Source organism: Lithobates pipiens, unplaced genomic scaffold (assembly GCF_037356315.1).
Source record: "Lithobates pipiens isolate NorthernLeopardFrog02 unplaced genomic scaffold, aLitPip1_a1.2 Scaffold_120, whole genome shotgun sequence".
Lineage (NCBI taxonomy): Eukaryota > Metazoa > Chordata > Amphibia > Anura > Ranidae > Lithobates > Lithobates pipiens.
In genome coordinates, this window is record NW_027507708.1 from 165,018 (window position 1) to 189,852 (window position 24,835).

The 24,835-nt window shown below is 50.0% G+C and overlaps 1 protein-coding gene across 10 annotated transcripts in view; it reads right to left on the reverse strand.

The window, feature by feature from the left end:
- Positions 1 to 9,328: 9,328 nt before the first annotated feature.
- The window catches only part of EML1 (EMAP like 1), a 157,118-nt gene continuing 141,611 nt past the window's right edge, over positions 9,329 to 24,835 (reverse strand). For all 10 annotated transcript variants that reach the window (XM_077474694.1, XM_077474690.1, XM_077474696.1 and 7 more), the window contains 9 exons: positions 22,783 to 22,908; positions 21,542 to 21,673; positions 21,404 to 21,471; positions 18,180 to 18,268; positions 14,158 to 14,255; positions 13,991 to 14,078; positions 11,116 to 11,211; positions 10,664 to 10,794; positions 9,329 to 10,310 (listed from right to left, as the gene is read on the reverse strand). In XM_077474694.1, the coding sequence (XP_077330820.1) occupies positions 10,185 to 10,310; positions 10,664 to 10,794; positions 11,116 to 11,211; positions 13,991 to 14,078; positions 14,158 to 14,255; positions 18,180 to 18,268; positions 21,404 to 21,471; positions 21,542 to 21,673; positions 22,783 to 22,908 (954 nt within the window). In that variant the 3' untranslated portion in view covers positions 9,329 to 10,184. The remainder of the gene's footprint in view (positions 10,311 to 10,663; positions 10,795 to 11,115; positions 11,212 to 13,990; positions 14,079 to 14,157; positions 14,256 to 18,179; positions 18,269 to 21,403; positions 21,472 to 21,541; positions 21,674 to 22,782; positions 22,909 to 24,835) is intronic.

Here is a 24,835-nt window from a genome sequence, read left to right on the forward strand (position 1 = left end):
CTCTGCTTCTCCCAGCGCCAACCGCTGGTACTACAGCCTGAGCTCTGCTGCCCCCAGCGACGCCCACTGGTACTACATACAAAGACAGCCTGAGCTCTGCTGCCCCCAGGGCCAACCACTGGTACAACAATACAAAGACAGCCTGAGCTCTGCTGCCCCCAGGGCCAACCACTGATACTACATACAAAGACAACCTGAGCTTTGCTGCCACCAGAGCCAACCACTGGTACTACAGCCTGAGCTCTGCTGCCCCCAGCAACACCCACTGGTACTACATACAAAGACAGCCTGAGCTCTGCTGCCCCCAGCGCCAACCACTGGTACTACATACAAAGGCAGCCTGAGCTCTGCTGCCCCCAGGGCCAACCACTAATATTACATACAAAGACAACCTGAGCTTTGCTGCCACCAGAGCCAACCACTGGTACTACATACAAAGACAGCCTGAGCTCTGCTGCCCCCAGGGCCAACCACTGGTACTACATACAAAGACAGCTTGAGCACTGCTGCCCCCAGAGCCACCCATTGGAACTACATACAAAGACAGCCTGAGCTCTGCTGCCCCCAGAGCCAACCACTGGTACTACATACAAAGACAGCCTGAGCTCTGCTTCCCCCAGCGCCAACCACTGGTACTACATACAAAGACAGCCTGAGCTCTGCTGCCCCCAGCGCCACTCACTGGTACTGCATACAAAGACAGCCTGAGCTCTTCTGCCCCAGCGCCAACCACTGGTACTGCATACAAAGAAAGTCTGAGCTCTGCTGCCCCCCGAGCCAACCACTGGTACTGCATACAAAGACAGCCTGAGCTCTGCTGCCACCAGAGCGACACCCACTGGTACTACAGTCGATCGTATCCCCCCTTATGTATTTATACATGGAAATCATATCCCCCTTATGTATTTATACATGGAGACCATATCCCCCCTTATGTATTTATACATGGAGATCATATCTCCCCCTTATGTACTACAGAAGGGGGTGGAGACAAGACCAGTCCCCCTGCACAAGGGGGGAGGGCAGCAGTAGGCGGTCTTTATTACAGGAAGTCTCACACGGGATGACTGCACAGATCTGGGAGGAGTCACATGACAGATTTATTATCCTGGAGATCAGATTTAATGAAAATGTTACCATGGCGTTGGTTGGAGTGCCTCTTTAAGCTTTAAAGCTTTCCACATGAAGTGCGTCTCCAGGAGCTTTAAATAGCGCCCGGCGTTCCCAATCCGGGACAGAAATCTGATTGGAAGGCCTCAGGAAGCAATATTTCCATAGAATAAAAATGTGATCCATAGGACATCATCCTAGCCTGGTGAGGGACGTGTTACCCATAGCAACCACATTCTCTGCTCTCTTTGGCTGCAGCCATATGCAAGATATTTTCAGTGCAGCAGATTCGATTGCAGACCACAACCCCCACCCCTCCCTATATACTTTCCTGGCCCCTCCCTATTTATTCCTCCACCCCTCCCCATCTACTCTCCCGACCCCTCCCTATATACTGCTCCACATCTCCCTATACACTCCCTGACCCCTCCCTATACTCCCCCACCCTCCCTATATACTCTTCCACCCCCTCCCTATATATTCTCCCGACCCCTCCCTATATACTCCTCCGACCCCTCTCTATACCCCTCACCCCTCCCTATATACTCTCCCGACCCCTCCCTACATACTCCCACAACTCCTCCCTATATACTCCCGACCCCTCTCTTTACTCCCCCACCATATACTCCTCCACCCCTCCCTATATACTCTCCCAACCCAACCCTATACTCCCCCAGCCCTCCCTATATACTCCTCCGACCCACTCTCTATACTCCCCCACTTCTCCCTATACTCTCCCACCCCTCACTATATACTCCCCCAACCCCTCCCTATATACTCCTCCGACCACTCTCTTATATACTCTCCCGACCCCTTCCTATACTCTCCGGAACCCCTCCCTATATGCTCCTCCACCCCTCCCTATATAGTCCCTCAACTCCTCCCTATATATTCCCCCCACCCCTCCCTATATACTCCTCCGACCCTCTCTATATACTCCCCCACCCCTCCCTATATACTCTCCTGACCTCTCCATATATACTCCTCTGACCCCTCCCTATATACTCTCCCAACCCCTTCCTTTTATGCTCTTCCAACTCCTCCCTATATACCCCCCCACCCCTCCCTATATACTCCTCCACCCCTCCCTATATACTCTCCCAACTCATCCCTATACTCTCCCACCCCTCCCTATATACTCCAACTCCTCCCTATATACTCTCCCGACCCCTCCCTATACTCCCCCGACCCCTCCCTATACTCCCCACCTCTCCCTATATACTCCCCCGACCCCTCCCTATATACTCTCCGGACCCCTCCCTATATATTCCTCCACCCCTCTATATATACTCCCCTAACTCCTCCAATTCAGCCCTATATTCTCCCTGTCCCCCCTTCAGTCCTATATACTCTGAACCCTCCCCTTCAGTCCTATATACGCCCCCACCCCTCCACTTCAGTCCTATATATTCCCCCAACCCCTCCCCTTTAGTCCTATATACTCCTCACCCACCCCTTCAATCCTATATACTCCCCTGACCCCTCCCTTTGAGTCTTATATACTCCTCCAAAACGCTCCCCTTCAGTCTTCTATACTCCACCACCCCTCCCCTTCAGTCCTATATTCTCCTCCCGCCACCCCTCCCCTTCAGTCCTATATACTGCCCCACACCCCTCCCCTTCAGTCCTATATACTCCCCCACACCCCTCCAGTTCTACATACTCCACCACCCCTCCCCTTTAGTCCTATATACTCCTCCCCACCCCTCCCCTTCAGTTCTATATCCCCCCCCCCCCCATCCCCTCTTCAGCCTTATATCCTCCCACTGTCCCATCCCCCCTCCAGTCTTATATTCTCCCCCTGTTCCATCCCCCTTCCAGTCTTACATCCAGCAGTGCCTATCAGTGCTGACTGGGGGAGGGCCATGACGGGCATATTACAATACAGAGGACGATGCTTCCACTGCTGTTTCATCATAAAATCGGACAGGTCGCCAAATCTAACGGAGGTGACACTCTGTCTCCGCCATCTTGGTACACCCCGCACTCCTCCACAGTAAGGATTTGGAGAAGGGAGCAAGTGGACATCTTACTACACCCACCGGAGTCTTCAAATTTCACACTTATTTACTTACACCTTATATAGTGACATTCAGGATTTTGAAATCCCTCAGACTGTTTTGATGTTGATTTTTCAAAGCAATGTTTTGTGAGATCTGCAAACTCACCACTGCTTTTTAAATTCCACATCTAACAGTCAGATTTCTAAATCCTCCAAAGCACTATATAAGGTCAGTTTAGTGGTAAAAAGAAGTGTGAAATACCAGACTCCGGTGGGTGTAACAACATGTCTGCTTGTCCCCTTCTCACCGTATCCTTACTATAGAGGGTGTAGCAAGATGGCGGTGACGGAACGTCACTTCTGTTACAAATTCTGACGAATTAACGGCCAGCAGGGGGAATTTTCATGTACATTGGCTGTGGATCTGATAAGATCTTATAATAGGCCGGGTGTGGCCCATGGCCCGTAACTTGGAGTTCTTCTTTAACTTGGTGCGGATTCTGCCTTTCCTCCAATCAAACAAGAACACCGAGGACTTCATAGCAAACATGATATTTATTTCTCTCCATAGATTCCAACAAACAATGCATTCAAGACTTTTCTTAACAATCAGATGGAATAAAGTTTTATTGAATACAATCTCTCCTATTAAACATATAAAGCGACCACACCTCCAGAGCGGAATATGGCGAGATTCCAGGACATCTGTCTTCAAGTTCCTTCCATGCAAATGTAATATTAATATTAAAAAAGACCTTACATGCATTTTGTACCTTTTAGAATACAAATATAGAAGATCACAGGAGTAAAAATACAAAGAGGGACAAAGCCGGGCTTTACCCTTCAACATGCTAGATAGAAGCTCGAGAGGAAAGCTCGGGGCGGGGTAAGCTCGGAATAGGGAAAGCTCAGGGCGGGGGAAGCTCAGAATAGTGAAAGCTCGGGGCGGGGGAAGCTCAGAATAGTGAAAGCTCGGGCGGGGGAAAGCTTGTGGAGGGGAAGCTCGGGGCGGGAGAAGCTTGGGGTGGGGGGAAAGCTGGGGGCAGGGGAGGCTCGAGGCGGAGGGAGAAAGCTTGGGGTGGGGTAAGCTCCTAACAGGGGAAGCTTGGGTGGGAGGGAAGGCTCAGGGCGGGGGAAAGCTTGTGGAGGGGAAGCTCGGGGGGTGGGGGTTGGAAGAAGCTCGGGGGTGGGGGAAGGCTTCGGGCAGGGGAAGGCTCGGGGCGGGGGGGGAGAAGCTCGGGGTGGGGTAAGCTCCGAACAGGGGAAGCTCGGGGTGGGGGGAGGCTCGGGGCGGGGAAAGCTCCGAACAGGGGAAGCTTGGGGGCGGGGGAAGGCTCGGGGCGGGGGAAGAAGCTCGGGGTGGGGTAAGCTCCGAACAGGGGAAGCTTGGGGGCGGGGGAAGCTCGGGGCGGGGGAAGGCTCGGGCGGGGATAGGCTCGGGGCGGGGGAAGCTCCGAACAGGGGAAGCTCGGGGGGGGGGGGGGGGGGGGGGCTTGGGGAAGCTCGGAATAGTGAGAGCTTGGGGTGGGGAAAAGCTTGAAACAGTATTAGTAACAAAGTAGCCGTCTTCTAATTACAAGGGTCAGTCCACCCAAATTGGATTTTTCAGGGCTGGGTGAAGGCGGGAATGCTGGATCCAGCCTTCTTCTTCTTTTTCCACCAGATTTGTCATATCTCCTGGCTCCACCCACTTGTATTGACAGATCAGTATGTGGGCGGAGCCAGGATCTCCAGTGTGGATAGTGGACTAGAGGAAATAGTGGATAGTGGACCGACCCTTCAGCAGCGTCATTCCTTCATCAGATTATTGCAATAATTTATTCTTCCAAAGCTTAATTCTCAAAGTGCTGCTGGAGAAGACACAGGAAGACACGGAAGGCACTTGGCTGTAATCTACACGCACATCGTCATTAACAACTCAGTGTAAACTTTGAATAAGCCGCTGACGTCTGCATTGGAAGTCTTTACATAGTAGATCAGAATAGGATGAAAAGACAAGGCTGTGCCGTAACCCGTAGCAACTAGACACCATTTTAGGTTACTCTTGATGACTTCTGGGCAGATCCTGGCAGGCTGAGGCCTTGGTCACACTATGAATCCTCACCCCACGTGAGCACCAGGTTTACCTGCACAGGTGTTCTGCATCCCGCCCCATTGATATCCCATGGGACACACCCACCGCTTCCAATGCGGCATCTCTGCGGGTAAACATGCCCTTCACGTGGGGCACAGGGTCATACTCCCCGTGTGAACACTAAATCACCCACATGATTCTCCTACCGTCACATGACGTGAGGCATTGGATTGCCCACTTATGCAGTAACTGCAGAGTCTTCTTCCATCCTGCATGCATTACATAATGAATTCAAAATTTAACTGGGAAATTAAGACTAATAATGGCTGCAGTGAACCTCAGATGCAAAAGGCCCAGATTAAAATAAGAAACCGCCCATCCAAAGCAGACCTATCAGATTTGTTTAAAGATGGGGACAACTTGGTTAACCGTGCAGCAGCAGGAAGCAGCAGGTGCAATTCCCCCCGAGGAGGAGGAGGGGATGTAGTGTGTGGCTTTCCCTGGGTGAGTCCAAAAACCAGACCGCAGAGAGGCCGGCCATGAAGGTCCATATATGTGACTCCATCATACAAGATCCCTACAGTGGGGGAAATAACGATCGTCTCCCCTGCAGATGGTGTAAGTTTTGCCCACTTACATAGAAATGAAGGTCTATAATTGTTATCAGAGGTGTATTTTATATGATAGAGACAGAATATCAACCAAAATCCAGAAAAATCACATGATACAAATGTAATAAATGGAGTAAAATAAGTATTTGATCCCCAACCAACCAACAATAATCCTCCCCCCACAGACTGGCTCCAGTAGGTGCTCATGTGGTACACAGATTAGTCCTGTCAATGTAAGAAGGTTCTCCTAACGACAACTCGTTATGTGTATAGAAGACGCCTGTCCACAGAATCCCTTCCATCTAAATGATTCAGAGAAGTATCGGGAGAAAGTTCTGTGGTCAGATGAGACCAAAATTCAGCTCTTTTGGCTTGACGCCCCGTGTTTGGAGGAAGAAAATGGTGATTATGACCCTAAGAACACCATCACCTACAGTCACACACGGAGGTGGAAACATGAACACCATCCCCTACAGTCACACACGGAGGTGGAAACATGAACACCATCCCTACAGTCACACACAGAGGTGGAAACATGAACACCATCCTACAGTCACACACGGAGGTGGAAACATGATGCTTTGGGGCTGTTTCTCTGGTACAGGCCGACTTTGCCACATTGAGGGGCCAATGGACGGGCCATGTATTGTAAGATCTTGGATGAGAACCTTCTTCCCTCATCCAGAACACTGAAGATGGGTCATGGATGGGTCTTCCATCATGACAATGACCCAAAACATACCGCCAAGCCAACAAAGGAGTGGCTCAAGAAGAAGCACATTAAGGTCATGGAGTGGCCTAGCCAGTCTCCAGACCTTAATCCTATAGAAAACGTATGCAGGGAGCTGAAACTTTGAGACCTTAAGGATTTAGAGAAGATCTGTAGAGAAGAGAGGACCAAAATCCCTCCTGAGATGTGTAGAAACCTCATCACCACCTACAAAAACGCCTGACCTCTGTGATCACCAACAAGGTTTCTCCACCAAATACTAAGTCATGTTTTGCTTGGAGATCAAATACTTATTTGACTTTTGTATCATTTGTTATTTTTTCTGGATTTTTGGTTGATATTCTGTCTCGATCATATAAAATACACCTATGATAAAAATTATAGACCTTCATCTCTCTGTAAATGTGAAATCTTACACAATCTGTAGGGGAGCAAATACTTATTCCCCCCACTGTGTATCTGACTCCATCCACACATTGTAGCAAACTGGCTTTCTTAAGGGAGAGCTCCAGGGAAAACACAAAGCTGTCAGTTGCCTTGCATATGATTGGATCTGTACTACATGAACCGTTATTGTTAGTTATTTAGGGGTTGTCCGGTGGTCATGATTCCATTCCAGGGAATATTTGTGGCCAGCACACCATGGATCATCATTGACCCATAAGTCATGGGTTCACTTCAATAAATCTCTGGGCTAGATGAGGTGGATGACAGCAGTCTCTGCTGTGTGGATACTTGTTGTAGCTGGGGCCGCCCGCTTCTTCCACCAGGCACTTCCTCCACCCTCTTCTTCCAGGCACTTCCTCCACCCTCTTCTTCCAGGCACTTCCTCCTCCCTCTTCTTCCAGGCACTTCCTCCTCCCTCTTCCTCCATCCTCTTCTTCCAGGCACTTCCTCCACCCTCTTCTTCCAGGCACTTCCTCCAGGCTCTTTCTCTGCCCTCTTCTTCCTCCAGGCTCTTCCCCCACTCTCTTCTTAATCTTCCTCCACCCTTTTCCTCCCAGGAAGGAGAATATTCTGGCGACAGGTTTCCAATCCACTGCAGGTTAAATGGGGGTAAGGGTTTAACTGTCCATCAAAGCTAACATGCGGTTCCCACGGCTGAGGCTCTGGAGGTTGTAAGTAAAACCTTCATTTACAGACTGGAGATTTGGAGAGGAGCATATTCTTCCCAAGTAGGAAGGAGGTGTCAGTAAGTGACTATTTATTGTGCAAAGGTGGAGAACCATCTTGTTTTCCCCGGAGCTCTTCCCTAAGAATCCACTTGCCATTGAACACAACTCAGCACCTTATGAGGTGACACTAACACAGGTACAAGAGCAGCAAGTTCCACTGAGTACGAGCTTAGACGGGACTTCTGCACTTTACTTCCCCTCCTTCTGTCTACTAACACGTTCCTCAATCCTTATGACCTCCAATAAAGCCAGACTCTTCCCCACCTCAGCAACTATAACTAGGCTGACAACAGGGGGCGCCCTCCTGAAATCAAGACAAACCAAGACTCTGATACTTAGAAAGGACCTGTGGGGATGAACCTTTACAATGTTACTCAATGACCCAAGGAGGGACACCCAACTTCCATGGCTGCACACCAGATCTGGTCTGCGAAGTACAAATGCAAAGGTAAAAGCTTGAACCTTTAAACACAAGTCAGTGATGGCAGCCCCCTTAATGCTATGCTTACAGGTCTGCTTTGTAAATAGATTTAATTGTATAACACCAACAAAACAAACTGCTCCCCCTCATGAATTTTACTCCAAATCTATGATTGAGTTCCATGTGGAGTGAAATGCGTTAGCAGAAAGAGCTTGTTCGGTTGGCATGATACAAAGGAAGCTACATGAGAACCCAAGTGTGGTACCTGCTGAATTTGTGCATGTTCGTCCAGAAGGGACAGTGGAGGGCCGACACCCATTGTGGAGGAGGTGTAGCACAGAGGTGTACTGAGCGCCGTTACATCGGGACTTTTTTATCCCCAATATCATTAATTGATAGGATGTTCACTGGTCCCACCCACAAAATGGCTGCCTCCCCTACGGGTGATCTCAGATGTGTACTAATCTTTATTTTTATTTGCACAGGATCTGTAAGGATGAGGTCATGTGACACTGCGAGGTGGGTCTCAGTAGAGCGATTTTCACACCTTCGATGAAAGATGATGAAGAATGTTAGCAAACTTCATATAAAGCATTTAAAGTGCTTTAAAAACACATCATAATGGGCGGGGAACATCAGTTATGCACAATACCTTACAACTGGACTCTATGATGTGGTTCAAAAAAAAAAAAACACCTTTCTAACCTCGCCCCAAAGGTGACCCCCCCCCCCCAGAAGGTGACCACGCCCCAAAGGTGACCCCCTCCCAGAAGGTGTCCTCGCCCCAAAAGGTGACCCCCCTCCCAGCAGGTGACCTCGCCCCAAAGGTGACCCCCCTCCCAGCAGGTGACCTCGCCCCAAAGGTGACCCCCCTCCCAGCAGGTGACCTCGCCCCAAAGGTGACCCCCCTCCCAGCAGGTGACCTCGCCCCAAAGGTGACCCCCCTCCCAGCAGGTGACCTCGCCCCAAAGGTGACCCCCCTCCCAGCAGGTGACCTCGCCCCAAAAGGTGACCCCCCAAAAGGTGACCCCCCTCCCAGAAGGTGACCTCGCCCCAAAGGTGACATTTCACTTCACCAATTACTGTTAGCACCCAGTGAAAAATAAAAAAAAGATTAAAAACATTATTGCAATTTAAACTGCCCTCCCCCAACCGATACAAACAAATGCCTGGAAATACATTCTGTGGAAAGAAAACAGTCACAATGCCCAGATATCTGAATATTATTATGATCTGCAATGTGGATATGACTGACCAAGAAATACGCGAGAAGCTGGAACTGATACAGAACACCAATAGAACATTGACATCGATCGATTCTAGGATGGGTGAGCGCCTGTAATGTACCCATGGATCTTCCCATCCTGGACTGAATACTGTCTGCGGTGAAAGAAGAGGTGTGATTAGGATGCGGGAAAGGTTATAGGGCGTTATAGACGGAGGACGTAACATCTAGATAGAAGACCTTCAAGCTGATCGAGTTATGGTGCAAAGCATGAGACTATACACCGGTGGTGAGCCAACCACCCGGGTTCCTAGATACAGTACACAAGTAGGGCATGAAAATTGAGTGACAGAAAAAAGAAAATTGTTTAGTGTTATTCTTCATCAAATTGTAAGTGAACTGATGAATCTCTAAATGCAACTCTAATAAATGAAGGCCGGGCACCTTCCTGACCGCTGCAAGCCTGTGAACAACGACTGCACTGAATTAGCCAGCAGCACAAATACAACCATTGCAGCTTCTCCTTCCATTCTCTGATCCACCGTCACATCTTTGTGTTACTGGATAGAATAAAAGAAAAACATTAACAAGACTTATTTTCCTACTAGGGCCACAAGGGCCCCCACGGTTGGGCACCACTGGGATGGATCCTTCCCCTTGTGGAAGGTGATGTTGGGGGGGGGGGGGGGGGGGGGAGTCAGGTGACCAGTGGAGGGGGTGTTGGTTTCCTGAGTTCTTTTAGAGGTCCCAACACACAAACAGCCCACATCAAACTCGAGAAGGCAAGCGGTGGTGTGGATCTTCTCCTGGAGCAATCTCCAAGGCTGCCGGTGGCATCAGAGAAGACGCCATTGCATGATACTCATGTCTTTCCCTCCGGTAGAGATCAAGTGGCTGTCCTCATGTAAAAAGGTCACATTTGTGACGTGGCTGCTGTGCCCACCATAAGCGTGGCTGGATGCCTGAGGAGATAAAAGACCGACAATTAGTTGCCACCTTCATCTAGTAATGGGGAATCCTGGGGTTGAAGTCTGAAGTCGAATTCCTACCAGGGATTCTAAGTTAGTTTGGATGTCCTTCATGGGGTCCAGCTTCCTTTCACCACCCAAAAAAATATAGTGGTAGGTCAACTGACTTCTGACCAAACTGGCCCTAAAAGGCATCTATTGTTGTGGAAGTGATGAACTCCTCAGGGGCGGGGCTTGCATAATATGGGAAAATATCACTAGAAATGGGAAATTGCCACCATGTAATTGTAGAGTTCTAATTCCAGACTCACTTTAGACCACAATAGTAGCTAGTATACATAACGTACCCGGAACTGCGAACAAGGATATGAGAAGAGATGGACTTTTCCAAAATCATCCCCTGTGGCCAAGAGCTTCTGATCTCCAGATCTGCAGATGGCATTGAGGTCTGTTCCGTCTGAACCTTCAGGCCACACCCCTGCGGGAGGATAAAACATGGGGGGTCAGAAGGGGAAGAAGCGGGGGGGGGGGTTTGGCTCCCTTTTAAAACTGATATTTTCAAAAGTCATTTTTGTCTGCAGGCAAGCTGAAAATGTTCTGTGTATTCTCTTGGAGATGTTGGAGGGGGAGGGGGGGCTAGACACGCAGTCACATAAGGCGCTGTACTCACCATATGCTACAAATATGGAAGCTTTTTGGAAGGCATTCAATTCATTCAAATCACATTTTAAGTTCCTGGAAGAACTACAAAAGACGGTCTTCAAAAGAAGAAAAAGTTTTGAAAAGAAGGCAGACTTACCGAAAACCTGGAATCCCAGGGTGCAGGTGTAGGTGGCCCATTCCAGATCCCTCGTGGTCTCCACACTCACCACTTGCTTGCAGGCCGTTGGGATCCCTGGAAGGAAAAGCAGCAAGTGAATTGCAATTCAAAAGGCAACTCCAGATGCTGTACATAGAAAGATGGAAGAGCAACCCCCCCAAGAAAGACCAAAAATCGAGGGGGAGAACAATCAGCTAGAATACGTACCCCATTACCTCCCCCCATGGACTTCCCAGATGACTGCCAGATGGCCAAAGTTGCCATGCTTTTCTGCATCTCTGTTTACAGACTTCCTGATGTCATCACACACAATGGAGGACCGGCAGCCCCGCGTTGTATGTGAGGGCATGGAGGACCGGCAGCCCCGCGTTGTATGTGAGGGCATGGAGGACCGGCAGCCCCGCGTTGCATGTGAGGGCATGGAGGACCGGCAGCCCCGCGTTGCATGTGAGGGCATGGAGGACCGGCAGCCCCGCGTTGCATGTGAGGGCATGGAGGACCGGCAGCCCCGCGTTGCATGTGAGGGCATGGAGGACCGGCAGCCCCGCGTTGCATGTGAGGGCATGGAGGACCGGCAGCCCCGCGTTGCATGTGAGGGCATGGAGGACCGGCAGCCCCGCGTTGCATGTGAGGGCATGGAGGACCGGCAGCCCCGCGTTGCATGTGAGGGCATGGAGGACCGGCAGCCCCGCGTTGCATGTGAGGGCATGGAGGACCGGCAGCCCCGCGTTGCATGTGAGGGCATGGAGGACCGGCAGCCCCGCGTTGCATGTGAGGGCATGGAGGACCGGCAGCCCCGCGTTGCATGTGAGGGCATGGAGGACCGGCAGCCCCGCGTTGCATGTGAGGGCATGGAGGACCGGCAGCCCCGCGTTGCATGTGAGGGCATGGAGGACCGGCAGCCCCGCGTTGCATGTGAGGGCATGGAGGACCGGCAGCCCCGCGTTGCATGTGAGGGCATGGAGGACCGGCAGCCCCGCGTTGCATGTGAGGGCATGGAGGACCGGCAGCCCCGCGTTGCATGTGAGGGCATGGAGGACCGGCAGCCCCGCGTTGCATGTGAGGGCATGGAGGACCGGCAGCCCCGCGTTGCATGTGAGGGCATGGAGGACCGGCAGCCCCGCGTTGCATGTGAGGGCATGGAGGACCGGCAGCCCCGCGTTGCATGTGAGGGCATGGAGGACCGGCAGCCCCGCGTTGTATGAGGACATTGAGTCCCTGACCCACCATCCTCTCGAGCATCAGCGCGAAGAATGGAGGCGCTCCGCTAGAGGAAGCAGAGCCGATGCTTCCTGTATAGCGCCGGTTCCGTCACAGGCAGAGTGATACCAAATGTACTGCGCCTGTAACAGGAAGCATCCGCTCTGCTCTCTACTGCAGCCACATGCTTCTGTCACAATTATGCTCGGGGGTGGCAGGTCGGGACACAGGAACCCACAATCTGGGACACCAGCCACCAGTACCAGCCATCCGTACCAACCACCAGTGCAAGCCATCCATACCAGCCACCAGTACCAGCCAGTATTACCCGCCCTCAGTACCAACCAGCAGTACCAGTACCAGCCAGTATTACCCGCCCTCAGTACCAACCAGCAGTACCAGTACCTGCCAGTAGTACCCACCAGCATTACCAGTACATGCCAGCAGTACCAGTACCAACCAGCAGTACCAGTACAAGCTGGCAGTACCAGCCCTGGAGGAGAGCCAGCAGCAGCCACCAGCCAGACCCGCCTGGGGGCAGGAATTAGCGATATCGGTTGAGGTTCAGGTACCGCAGTACATCAGTGGGAAGCAGCCTTAGCCCCCTTCACACGATCGGTGCGATTGGGTCCGCCTGTCTGTTTTTCAGGTGGACTCAAACGGACTCTCCAATCACCTCTATTGGTAGATGTAAATAGGCTTGTGCGCGTTTACATCCGCCTATCTCCAATCCGATCTGATCTGATTAAAAAAAACAGAAGAAGGAGATCTGTCCTCTTCCATCAGGCGGATCGGAGGGCCCTTAGGGTAGAGCGGGCTGCATCCGTGTCTGCGTCCATGTTCATGTCCACGTCCGTGTCTGCGTCCGCTCTACATATGCGGAGGGGACACAGACCTGCCACCCGCCCTTTAGGCTCATTGTGGCCGGCGATCGATTACCAAGTCACTAAAGTGGCCCTCGCTCTTGAGAAGGTTGGACACCCTGCTGGAGATGATAACTTACCCCAACCTAGAACTGTCCTTCACAGCAAGGAGCTCATTAGAGGGCAAAACAAACAAATCCCAGCCAGCCCTCCCCGCACTTCTAATATATAAACAAATAAACTTCCAGACGATATCCACACACATCAGAGCCGATCGATTCCTTCAAAGCCAATGCTCCTTTGCACACTGGTAGTGAGTAGTATTCCACGGTTTCTTCTTCCTCATTGGCTGGCCTCCCTGGTTGCCATAGACACATACATTGTACCGTTATACACATGATAGTAAAGTAGATATCAGTCCTGAGTAGATGACAGGTGGTTTCCTCATTCATGGCGGGCCCTATACAGCCGCCATGTTTTTCCATCAATTTCATTTTGCTGCTGATCTCCTGCAGCCTCTTTCAGACACTTCCATCTCCATTCCCTCTCGCACATCATTGCTCTGGACCAGCTTCCAAACGGTGACACCGGCAGACAATATCAGGGCAATGAGCATCAGTCTCCACCAGGACATCATGTGACAGGGTGACACCACTCACAGCCCGGGGTCACCCTATAACAGGAAGTGCTCAGATATACTCACAGGGTGGGGTCACCCTATAACAGGAAGTGGTCAGATATATTCACAGGGCGGGGTCACCCTATAACAGGAAGTAGTCAGATATACTCACAGTATAAGATTTCATAATCTCCAGAATTGGACATCAGATACTGGGAGGTGACGGACCAGTCCAGGTGGGTGATGAAGCTGGAATGGCCCTGGGTGGGGAAATGACATGTTCACTTAAAGTGGAACTCCAACCCAAGCTAAATCTTCTTCTGTGCCTTTAAAACTCACCGAACATTTACCAATCCGACTGTATTTCCTTCCATTCTCATTAACAGCATAAATATAGATGTAGTTGTCATGGGAACCGATCGCAAGGAAATTTCCATCTATTCAGAGAAAAGAGAAGATTAGTCAGCAAAAACAGAGAGCGATCCGAGAGACGTCACAGCGATCGTCTCCAGATATAACCTTCAATTCACACCAGAGACACACATAATATAACACTACAGGAGATGATCAGAGACTGCAGACATGGTACAGGAGATGATCAGAGACTGCAGACATGGTACAGGAGATGATCAGAGACTGCAGACATGGTACAGGAGATGATCAGAGACTGCAGACATGGTACAGGAGATGATCAGAGACTGCAGACATGGTACAGGAGATGATCAGAGACTGCAGACATAGTACAGGAGATGATCAGAGACTGCAGACATATTATAAGGTGGTATTGAAGAGACAATTCCTTCACCAAATCAATAATTCCACAATTGTTCTTAATACCGACTCCCTAAAAATAATTTGCGGTACATTAAATATTTCTCTCAGCCAATTATAATTAATCCAAAGAAATAAAATACATAAAAATAAAATGGATGGACGGCTCAGAAACAAACTTTTCATGGCTTTGGGAAGGAACACACACAGCAAGGGCCCCTGAGGGCCCCACACTGAGTGCCGAAGGGCTGGCCGGGCCCCGGGGTTCCGAGTGCTTCAGTGATTAGCTGCTCTTTAAATATGTGGATTTTTGGGAGCCATCTGCCGGATTTCTGAAAATTCTCATTATATTTGATGACGTGACAAACACCATTCTAAAGTACTTCTACATTTCTTTCGCTTTTAACATTTGATTTTGGATCATTTACTGTTAGAAACTTTTGCAGAAATCTTCCATCCTTCGGATGTCCTGATCACTGCAGTAGAAAATGAATGTTTATCTGACCACACGAATGATTCAAAAACTGAACGAATGTTCTTAAAACAAACATTTGTGAATGAAAGTTTTTTTTCAGGTGAGGTCAGTGAAAGGGAAGGAGGAAGTCCAGGGCAGTGCAATGAGCCTAGGCTGATAACCATTTTCCTGGCTACCGCCGGTGACACAAAGGCACACGGCATTAATGAGGAAAACCAAATTCAGCATTTATCAGTGCAACAGCCCTAAAGACCTTCCTTTGTGATGAAACATATTGGGCGGAGTTGAGTGGCAGATACCACCACGCTTGCTTGGAGTTCCTATTTGGTGCCGTTTATAATAAAACTGTGTGACCAGATTGTACTGCGAGTGTCCTTGTCCTCTCTCCATCGTCCATTTATGACTTCAGGAGTCTCATCTGACTGTTCTTATGCGTTTATGGCCGTTACTGTATATTGGAGGTCTGATATCTCCGGTCAGAGGCTGTGTGTGGTGTTGGAGGTCTGAAATCTCTGATTGGAGGAGAAGTCTGGGGTTGGAGGTCTGATATGTCTGATTGGAGGTCTGATATCTCTGATTGGAGGCGGAGTCTGGAGTTGGAAGTCTGATATCTCTGATTGGAGGCGGAGTCTGGAGTTGGAGGTCTGATATCGCTGGTTGGAGGCGGAGTCTGGGGTTGGAGGTCTGATATCGCTGGTTGGAGGCAGAGTCTGGGGTTGGAGGTCTGATATCGCTGGTTGGAGGCAGAGTCTGGGGTTGGAGGTCTGATATCGCTGGTTGGAGGCAGAGTCTGGGGTTGGAGGTCTGATATCGCTGGTTGGAGGCAGAGTCTGGGGTTGGAGGTCTGATATCGCTGGTTGGAGGCAGAGTCTGGGGTTGGAGGTCTGATATCGCTGGTTGGAGGCAGAGTCTGGGGTTGGAGGTCTGATATCGCTGGTTGGAGGCAGAGTCTGGGGTTGGAGGTCTGATATCGCTGGTTGGAGGCAGAGTCTGGGGTTGGAGGTCTGATATCGCTGGTTGGAGGCAGAGTCTGGGGTTGGAGGTCTGATATCGCTGGTTGGAGGCAGAGTCTGGGGTTGGAGGTCTGATATCGCTGGTTGGAGGCAGAGTCTGGGGTTGGAGGTCTGATATCGCTGGTTGGAGGCAGAGTCTGGGGTTGGAGGTCTGATATCGCTGGTTGGAGGCAGAGTCTGGGGTTGGAGGTCTGATATCGCTGGTTGGAGGCAGAGTCTGGGGTTGGAGGTCTGATATCGCTGGTTGGAGGCAGAGTCTGGGGTTGGAGGTCTGATATCGCTGGTTGGAGGCAGAGTCTGGGGTTGGAGGTCTGATATCGCTGGTTGGAGGCAGAGTCTGGGGTTGGAGGTCTGATATCGCTGGTTGGAGGCAGAGTCTGGGGTTGGAGGTCTGATATCGCTGGTTGGAGGCAGAGTCTGGGGTTGGAGGTCTGATATTTCTGGGGTTGGAGGTCTGATATCTCTGGTGTTGGAGGTCTGATATCTCTGGGGTTGGAGGTCTGATATCTCTGGTTGGAGGCGGAGTCTGGTGTTGCAGGCGGAGTCTGGTGTTGGACGTCTGATATCTCTGGTTGTAGGCGGAGTCTGGTGTTGGAGGTCTGATATCCCTGGTTGGAGGTCTGATATCCCTGGTTGGAGGTCTGATATCCCTGGTTGGAGGTCTGATATCCCTGGTTGGAGGTCTGATATCCCTGGTTGGAGGTCTGATATCCCTGGTTGGAGGTCTGATATCCCTGGTTGGAGGTCTGATATCTCTGGTTGGAGGCAGAGTCTGGGGTTGGAGGTCTGATATCTCTGGTTGGAGGGGGAGTCTGGGGTTGGAGGTCTGATATCTCTGGTTGGAGGTGGAGTCTGGTGTTGGAGGTGGAGTCTGTTGTTGGAGGTCTGATATCTCTGGTTGGAGGGGGAGTCTGGGGTTGGAGGTCTGATATCTCTGGTTGGAGGGGGAGTCTGGGGTTGGAGGTCTGATATCTCTGGTTGGAGGCAGAGTCTGGGGTTGGAGGTCTGATATCGCTGGTTGGAGCAGAGTTTGATGTTGGAGGTCTGATATCTCTGATTGGAGGGGGAGTCTGGGGTTGGAGGTCTGATATCTCTGGTTGGAGGCAGAGTCTGGGGTTGGAGGTCTGATATCGCTGGTTGGAGCAGAGTTTGGTGTTGGAGGTCTGATATCTCTGATTGGAGGGGGAGTCAGGTGTTGGAGGTCTGATATCTCTAGTTGGAGGGGGAGTCAGGTGTTGGAGGTCTGATATCTTTCGTTGGAGGGGGAGTCAGGTGTTGAAGGTCTGATATCTCTCGTTGGAGGGGGAGTCTGGGGTTGGAGGTCTGATATCTCTGGTTGGAGGCAGAGTCTGGTGTTGGAGGTCTGATATCGCTGGTTGGATGGGGAGTCAGGTGTTGGAGGTCTGATATCTCTCGTTGGAGGGGGAGTCTGGAGTTGGAGGTCTGATATCTCTAGTTGGAGGGGGAGTCAGGGGTTGGAGGTCTGATATCTCTGGTTGGAGGCAGAGTCTGGTGTTGGAGGTCTGATATCTCTGGTTGGAGCAGAGTCTGGTATTGGAGGCCTGATATCTCTGGTTGGAGGGGGAGTCTGGTGTTGGAGGTCTGATATCTCTGCAATGTACTATTGTGAAAGGTTCTTGGTTTGGTTTCCCTTTAAATCGGCAGTGCTAGGAATGTGTAGAGTCAATGTGAGGGACGAAAGGGACACCTACCTGGTGAATATCCCATGGCGGGACGAAAGGGACACCTACCTGGTGAATAGAACATGGCGGGATAAAAGGGACACCTACCTGGTGAATAGCACATGGCGGGATAAAAGGGACACCTACCTGGTGAATAGCAAATGGCACGATAAAAGGGACACCTACCTGGTGAACAGTACATGGCGGAATCAAAGGGACACCTACCTGGTGAATAGCACATGGTGGGATAAAAGGGACACCTACCTGGTGAATAGCAAATGGCGGGATAAAAGGGACACCTACCTGGTGAATAGTACATGATGGGATGAAAGGGGCACCTACCTGGTGAATAGCACATGGCGAGATGAAAGGGGCACCTACCTGGTGAATAGCACATGGCGGGATGAAAGGGGCACCTACCTGGTGAATAGCACATGACGGAAAGCTGCTCGTTGCCGTCTGTATGAACCGTCACCAGATCTTTGGTCTCGGTGTCCAACACAAACCACCTGTCAGAAGAAGAAGATCTCCAATCAGATAAGTGCAGTGTCGAGAACATTCATCACTGCAATGTACAGACGGGGAACATCTGCCATCAGATCTCCTCATCTCTACTCATAGGGAATCACTCACAACAAAAGGCTTAAAAGGGACAGTACACTGTATTTACACCAATGAACTTTGTAACTTTTGTTGATGTGAAAAAAAATGTAAATTTCACAAATTTGCTGTTCCATATTTCCATGATGGCATTACAGATACAGAATTTTGGTAATCATTCCAGCCGACTGCTGAGAGAGACCGTTAAGTCCCAGGATGGAAGAGTAAAGCGCAGTCACCGCAGGAAAGAGAACCAATGGTTGTATGGCTGCTGAATGTTTTTGGACAGCCGACCATCACACCCCTACAGTATACAAGTGTGTTGGACATTCTATTCCAAAACCATGAAAAATAATACGGTGCGCTCTCATTGGATGGCACGGCACTGTGCCCAGTGATGGGGGGATGGAGGCCGATACAGGGTCGGGGGTATAAAGGAGAGATTAGAAAAAAACGATATTAGTGCTCCTCAATTATTCGGTGTTGGAATTTGTTCTGTGTGGAGGTCGGCACTTCTATAATGTCAGTGACACGTCCAGTCCACGTATGACATCATCATGTTGTAATGTGGAAAATATCCACGTATGACATCATCATGTTGTCATGCAAATAATAAAATACAATATGTGAAGAATTGTAGCTGCTAAAGTCACACAGCTCAGCCAAGCCGGTGACACCACCACTTTTTGTAGCTTCCGGTGTCACTTCACATCCTTCGGCAGGTAGGTTTATCTCAGGGTTTGATTTAGGGGTCGACCAAGATCGTTTTCTTCTGCCGCCTTTCAGGCCAATACCCGATAACAGGTGACGATATACATTACATTTCAAGGTTTTACTTTTTCACAGTCCTTTAGGCTGGGCTCACACTGCAGCAGTTTATGAGAACGGATGTGATTCGCACCGCACTGCAGTGCAAATCACATCCGATCTCTGTGCGACGCGAGTTCAGCCATACAGATAGTATGGCCGAATTTGCATCGCACACGGCCCAAACTCGCACAGGACCCTTTTTTTGTCCGCAGCAGAATCGGATCGCATGGGTGTTCACACCATGCGATCCGATTCCTGTCCGAGTTTGCAGATCGCATTGTTATACGCGAACTCATCTGGGGGTGTCATTAACGTTTCACTGACACTCCCAGCAGTTCGCATAGGGCAGTGTGAACTGCCGCCGGGAGGTATGCGATGCGGGAACCCGCCGCGGATTTGCGGCATTCCCGCATCGCTGTAATGTGAACCTAGCCTTAAAAAAATAAAATAATATTCTGATCACTTTTATTACTGTGAGAAGGAATGTAAACATTCCATGTGACAGTAATAGGAGGTGACGGGTCCTCTTTATGGAGAGATCCGGGGTCTATAATGAATGTAAACATCCCATGTGACAGTAATAGGAGGTGACGGGTCCTCTTTATGGAGAGATCCGGGGTCTATAATGAATGTAAACATCCCATATGACAGTAATAGGAGGTGACGGGTCCTCTTTATGGAGAGATCCGGGGTCTATAATGAATGTAAACATCCCATGTGACAGTAATAGAGGGTGACGGGTCCTCTTTATGGAGAGATCCGGGGTCTATAATGAATGTAAACATCCCATGTGACAGTAATAGGGGATGACGGGTCCTCTTTATGGAGAGATCCGGGGTCTATAATGAATGTAAACATCCCATGTGACAGTAATAGAGGGTGACGGGTCCTCTTTATGGAGAGATCCGGGGTCTATAATGAATGTAAACATCCCATGTGACAGTAATAGGAGGTGACGGGTCCTCTTTATGGAGAGATCCGGGGTCTATAATGAATGTAAACATCCCATGTGACAGTAATAGGAGGTGACGGGTCCTCTTTATGGAGAGATCCGGGGTCTATAATGAATGTAAACATCCCATGTGACAGTAATAGAGGGTGACGGGTCCTCTTTATGGAGAGATCCGGGGTCTATAATGAATGTAAACATCCCATGTGACAGTAATAGGGGATGACGGGTCCTCTTTATGGAGAGATCCGGGGTCTATAATGAATGTAAACATCCCATGTGCCAGTAATAGAGGGTGACGGGTCCTCTTTATGGAGAGATCCGGGGTCTATAATGAATGTAAACATCCCATGTGACAGTAATAGGAGGTGACGGGTCCTCTTTATGGAGAGATCCGGGGTCTATAATGAATGTAAACATCCCATGTGACAGTAATAGGAGGTGACGGGTCCTCTTTATGGAGAGATCCGGGGTCTATAATGAATGTAAACATCCCATGTGACAGTAATAGGGGGTGACGGGTCCTCTTTATGGAGAGATCCGGGGTCTATAATGAATGTAAACATCTCGTGTGACAGTAATAGGAGGTGACGGGTCCTCTTTATGGAGGGATCTATAAGACCCCTCCTCTGCACTTCTAAGTATTTAAGACGTCAAAATCGATGTTTAATACTTTGTATTTTCAAAAACTGGCGCCATTTAGGGCGGCACAGTGGTGTAGTGGGGTGGCACAGTGGTGGAGTTTGCATGTTCTCCCTGTGCCTGTGTGGGTTTCCTCCGGGTACTCCGGTTTCCTCTCACACTCCAATGACATGCAGGTAGGTTAATTTGCTTCTGTCCAAAATTGTCCCTAGTATATGAATGGGGACCTTGGATTGTGGCTCCTTGAGGGTAGGGAGCGATGAGAGTGCGATGTACAGGGATAGGGACAATTGTAGACACTCACGCAGGTTGAATTGGATGGACTGGTGTCTTTATTCAACCTTACTAACTATGTAACTATGTAGAATATCCGTAAAGTGGAAGTGATGTCACTAGATCTGAGACTCAATCAAAGCCAATCGGCTGCTTTAGTCGCATCGATTGTTTCAGTAGAAGAAAGCCGCCCGCCGGCTCTACAGATACAACCGCTTGGAGCAAGATCCGCAATATGAGTACGTTTTGGACCGATTATTTGAAATATTGTGAATATCGGCCCTAATAATGGGCCGCTCCGATAATCGGTCGATTCTTAGTATCATCACTGTATAATACACTGGGGTACTAACCTCAGGAGGTCACCTACCTCCCTGTAAGAGTCCCAACTGCTACCACAGACCCATTAGGATGAAATCCAGCAGACTGGGCCGGGTCCTGAAAGAGAACCGATCCCATTACAATCGTCTGAATCAAACCAATCACCCCATAGGAAATGGCTACTTACCTCTAGAACTTTGTTCCAGACTGGGCGATGGCTTGTCGAATCCCATAACATGATCTGCTTGTCATGGCCACAGGTCAGGAACTGGGACTTCTGGGAATGCGCACTCAACCCCCACAGTTCATCGGTATGGCCCTGAATAATAAAACATGGACAATGGTAGGTGGATGGAGCAGAGAGGAGCCCAGGTCCCTGGCATGACCCTCTGTGGGGTCCCTGGCATCACCCTCTGTGGAGTCCCTTTCTAGAAGACCTGCTGAATATCGTGTGGCTCTCGCACGACCCCCATGGTAGCCATAAAGCTGAAGTGTGATTTATCCATATAATACCCATTATACCCAGTGGTGGCTGGTGCTCAAACAAATTTTTTTTTTGGGGGGGGGCAAACAGAGTGAAAAATTCAGAAAAAAAAAACATCAATTGCAGCCTCACTGTGCCTATCAAACGCAGCCACTGGGCCCATTATGAGGGGTTCCCACCATCCCTGTGCCGAGTTCCCGGGTCTTTACACCCGCTGTGCCCATTATGAGGGGTTCTCACCATCCCTGTGCTGAGTTCCCGGGTCTGTACCGCCGCTGTGCCCATTACGAGGGGTTCCCACCATCCCTGTGCTCAGTTCCAGGGTCTGTACACCCGATGTGCCCATTATGAGGGGTTCCCACCATCCCTGTGCTCAGTTCCCGGGTCTGTACACCCGCTGTGCCCAATATGAGGGGTTCCCACCATCCCTGTGCCGAGTTCCTGGGTCTGTACACCCGCTGTGCCCATTATGAGGGGTTCTCACCATCCCTGTGCCGAGTTCCCGGGTCTGTACACCCGCTGTGCCCATTATGAGGGGTTCCCACCATCCCTGTGCTGAGTTCCCGTGTCTGTACACCCGCTGTGCCCATTATGAGGGGTTCTCACCATCCCTGTGCTGAGTTCCCGGGTCTGTACACCCGCTGTGCCCATTATGAGGGGTTCCCACCATCCCTGTGCTGAGTTCCCGGGTCTGTACACCCGCTGTGCCCATTATGAGGGGTTCCCACCATCCCAGTAGCAGGTTATACATTCTATGATGTAGAGGCGACAGTCGGGGATTGTGACAGACATTTTCAGGTGGACTGCTCCTTTAATTTTACAAGGTAGCAGCGGTTGTATCTCTGCCCCTTGCTAGTAGGTCAGAGGGAGATTTCATTACTCTTCTTCTGACAATTTCTCTCTGTTACCCGCATCGTCACCAATGAAACCTCAGAAGTACCTACCTGGGTGATGGTGGTGAAGTTTCCGGATAAAGTACCCTGAAGGACAAAGTTTCTTGTGGTACCAATTAACACAACGTCCCCTTTTCCTTCCGCCACCGTCCGCACGGGTCCAAACTGTTCCGGAATCTTATGGGGTAAAAATTGAACATAGTGAGTGTCGGAAATGCTGTGACTGACCACAGCACCCCAACCACATTCATATCTACAGCACCCGACCCCTGACTCTACAAACACCCCAACATTCATATCTACAGCACCCCAATCCCTGACTCTACAAACACCCCAACATTCATATCTACAGCACCCCAATCCCTGACTCTACAAACACCCCAACATTCATATCTACAGCACCCCTGACTCTACAAACACCCCAACATTCATATCTACAGAACCCCTGACTCTACAAACACCCCAACATTCATATCTACAGCACCCCGACCCCTGACTCTACAAACACCCCAACATTCATATCTATAGAACCCCAACCCCTTACTCTACAAACACCCCAACATTCATATCTATAGAACCCCAACCCCTGACTCTACAAACACCCCAACATTCATATCTACCGCACCCTGATGCTACAAACACCCCAACATTCATATCTACAGCACCCCGGCCCCCGACTCTACAAACACCCCAACATTCATATCTACAACAATAAATATTTCTGTAAAAATTAACGTTAAAAGAAGGGTTTTGGATTATAAAAAACAAACCTTTATACTCGCCTAGATGGCTGCAGCACTGACCTGAAACCAACCCGTGATTGCAGGAAAGAAATTTGTCTATGGCCTGCATAAGAACTGAACGATTAAACACTGCTAATTGTTCAACCTGCAGAGAGAAGAGACTGTTGGTTTCCGGCTCTCTGCTCTCCCCTCCAGCACTCTCTGGATCTCTGGGCTGTGAAGGGGGTGGGAGGGGCTGGTTCAGTCTTCCAGCTGCTGGTCCAGGCATCTGGGTGGATCTTTTCTGGGCCTGGACCGGCTGAGTAACATTGCGACAGAACCAACCAGGACAGCAGGGCAGCCTCTTGCCCAATGACGATGGTCCCTGGCTTTTTAGGGGTCTCTATCCATTGGAAGGTGTGTGCTTGGGGGAACTTAGGCGTGATCTTACTTTGGATTCGGGTCCATGTCTCCCCAAAACACACAGACTCTGGGAACATAGGACCTGGATACAGATTTGGGGCCTCTATGCCCCAACCAGCATTGATCTAGAATCAGGGTAAATGTTAATATAGTCGGCTCATACGGACCCTGATGCTGGGGGAGAGAAATGTGGAAAATTTCAAGGGGTGCGAATACTCAAGGCACTGTAAGTAACACTGCATGTGATCACCCTGAGGCCCTACAGACCAGAGCTTCAGGGAGAGAAGGGCCGTGCCAGAGCCAGCTGCAGCAAGGAATGTAGACCAATATGGAGCAAAGAACCATTTTGTGGGGGTTTATATACAGTGGGGAGAACAAGTATTTGATACACGGCCACTTCTGCAGGTTTTCCTCCTTACAAAGCATGTACAAAAGCAAAACTTGGTGCAGAGACCTTGTTTGGCATTACAGAGATCAGACGTTTCCTGTAGTTCTTGGCCTGGTTTGCACACTCCAGCGGGGATTTTGGACCTCTCCTCCATACAGACCTTCTCCAGATCCTTCAGGTTTCGGGGCTTTGAGACTGTGGTTGGTCCCAGATCTCTTCAGGTCATTGACCAGGTCCTGCCGTGTAGTTCTGGGCTGATCCCTCACCTTCCTCATGATCATTGATGCCCCACGAGGTGAGATCTTGTATAGAGCCCAAGACCGAGGGAGACTGACCGTCATCTTCAACTACTTCCATTTTCTAATAATTGTTTCAACATTTGTTGTCTTCTTACCAAGTTGCTTGCCTATTGTTCTGTAGCCCATCCCAGCCTTGTGCAGGTCTACAATCTTATCCCTGATGACCTTACACGGCTCTCTGGTCTTGGCCCTTGTGGAGAGGTTGGCGTCTGAGTGTGTGGACAGGTGTCTTTTATACAGGTAACGAGTTCAAACAGGTGATGAGTGGAGAA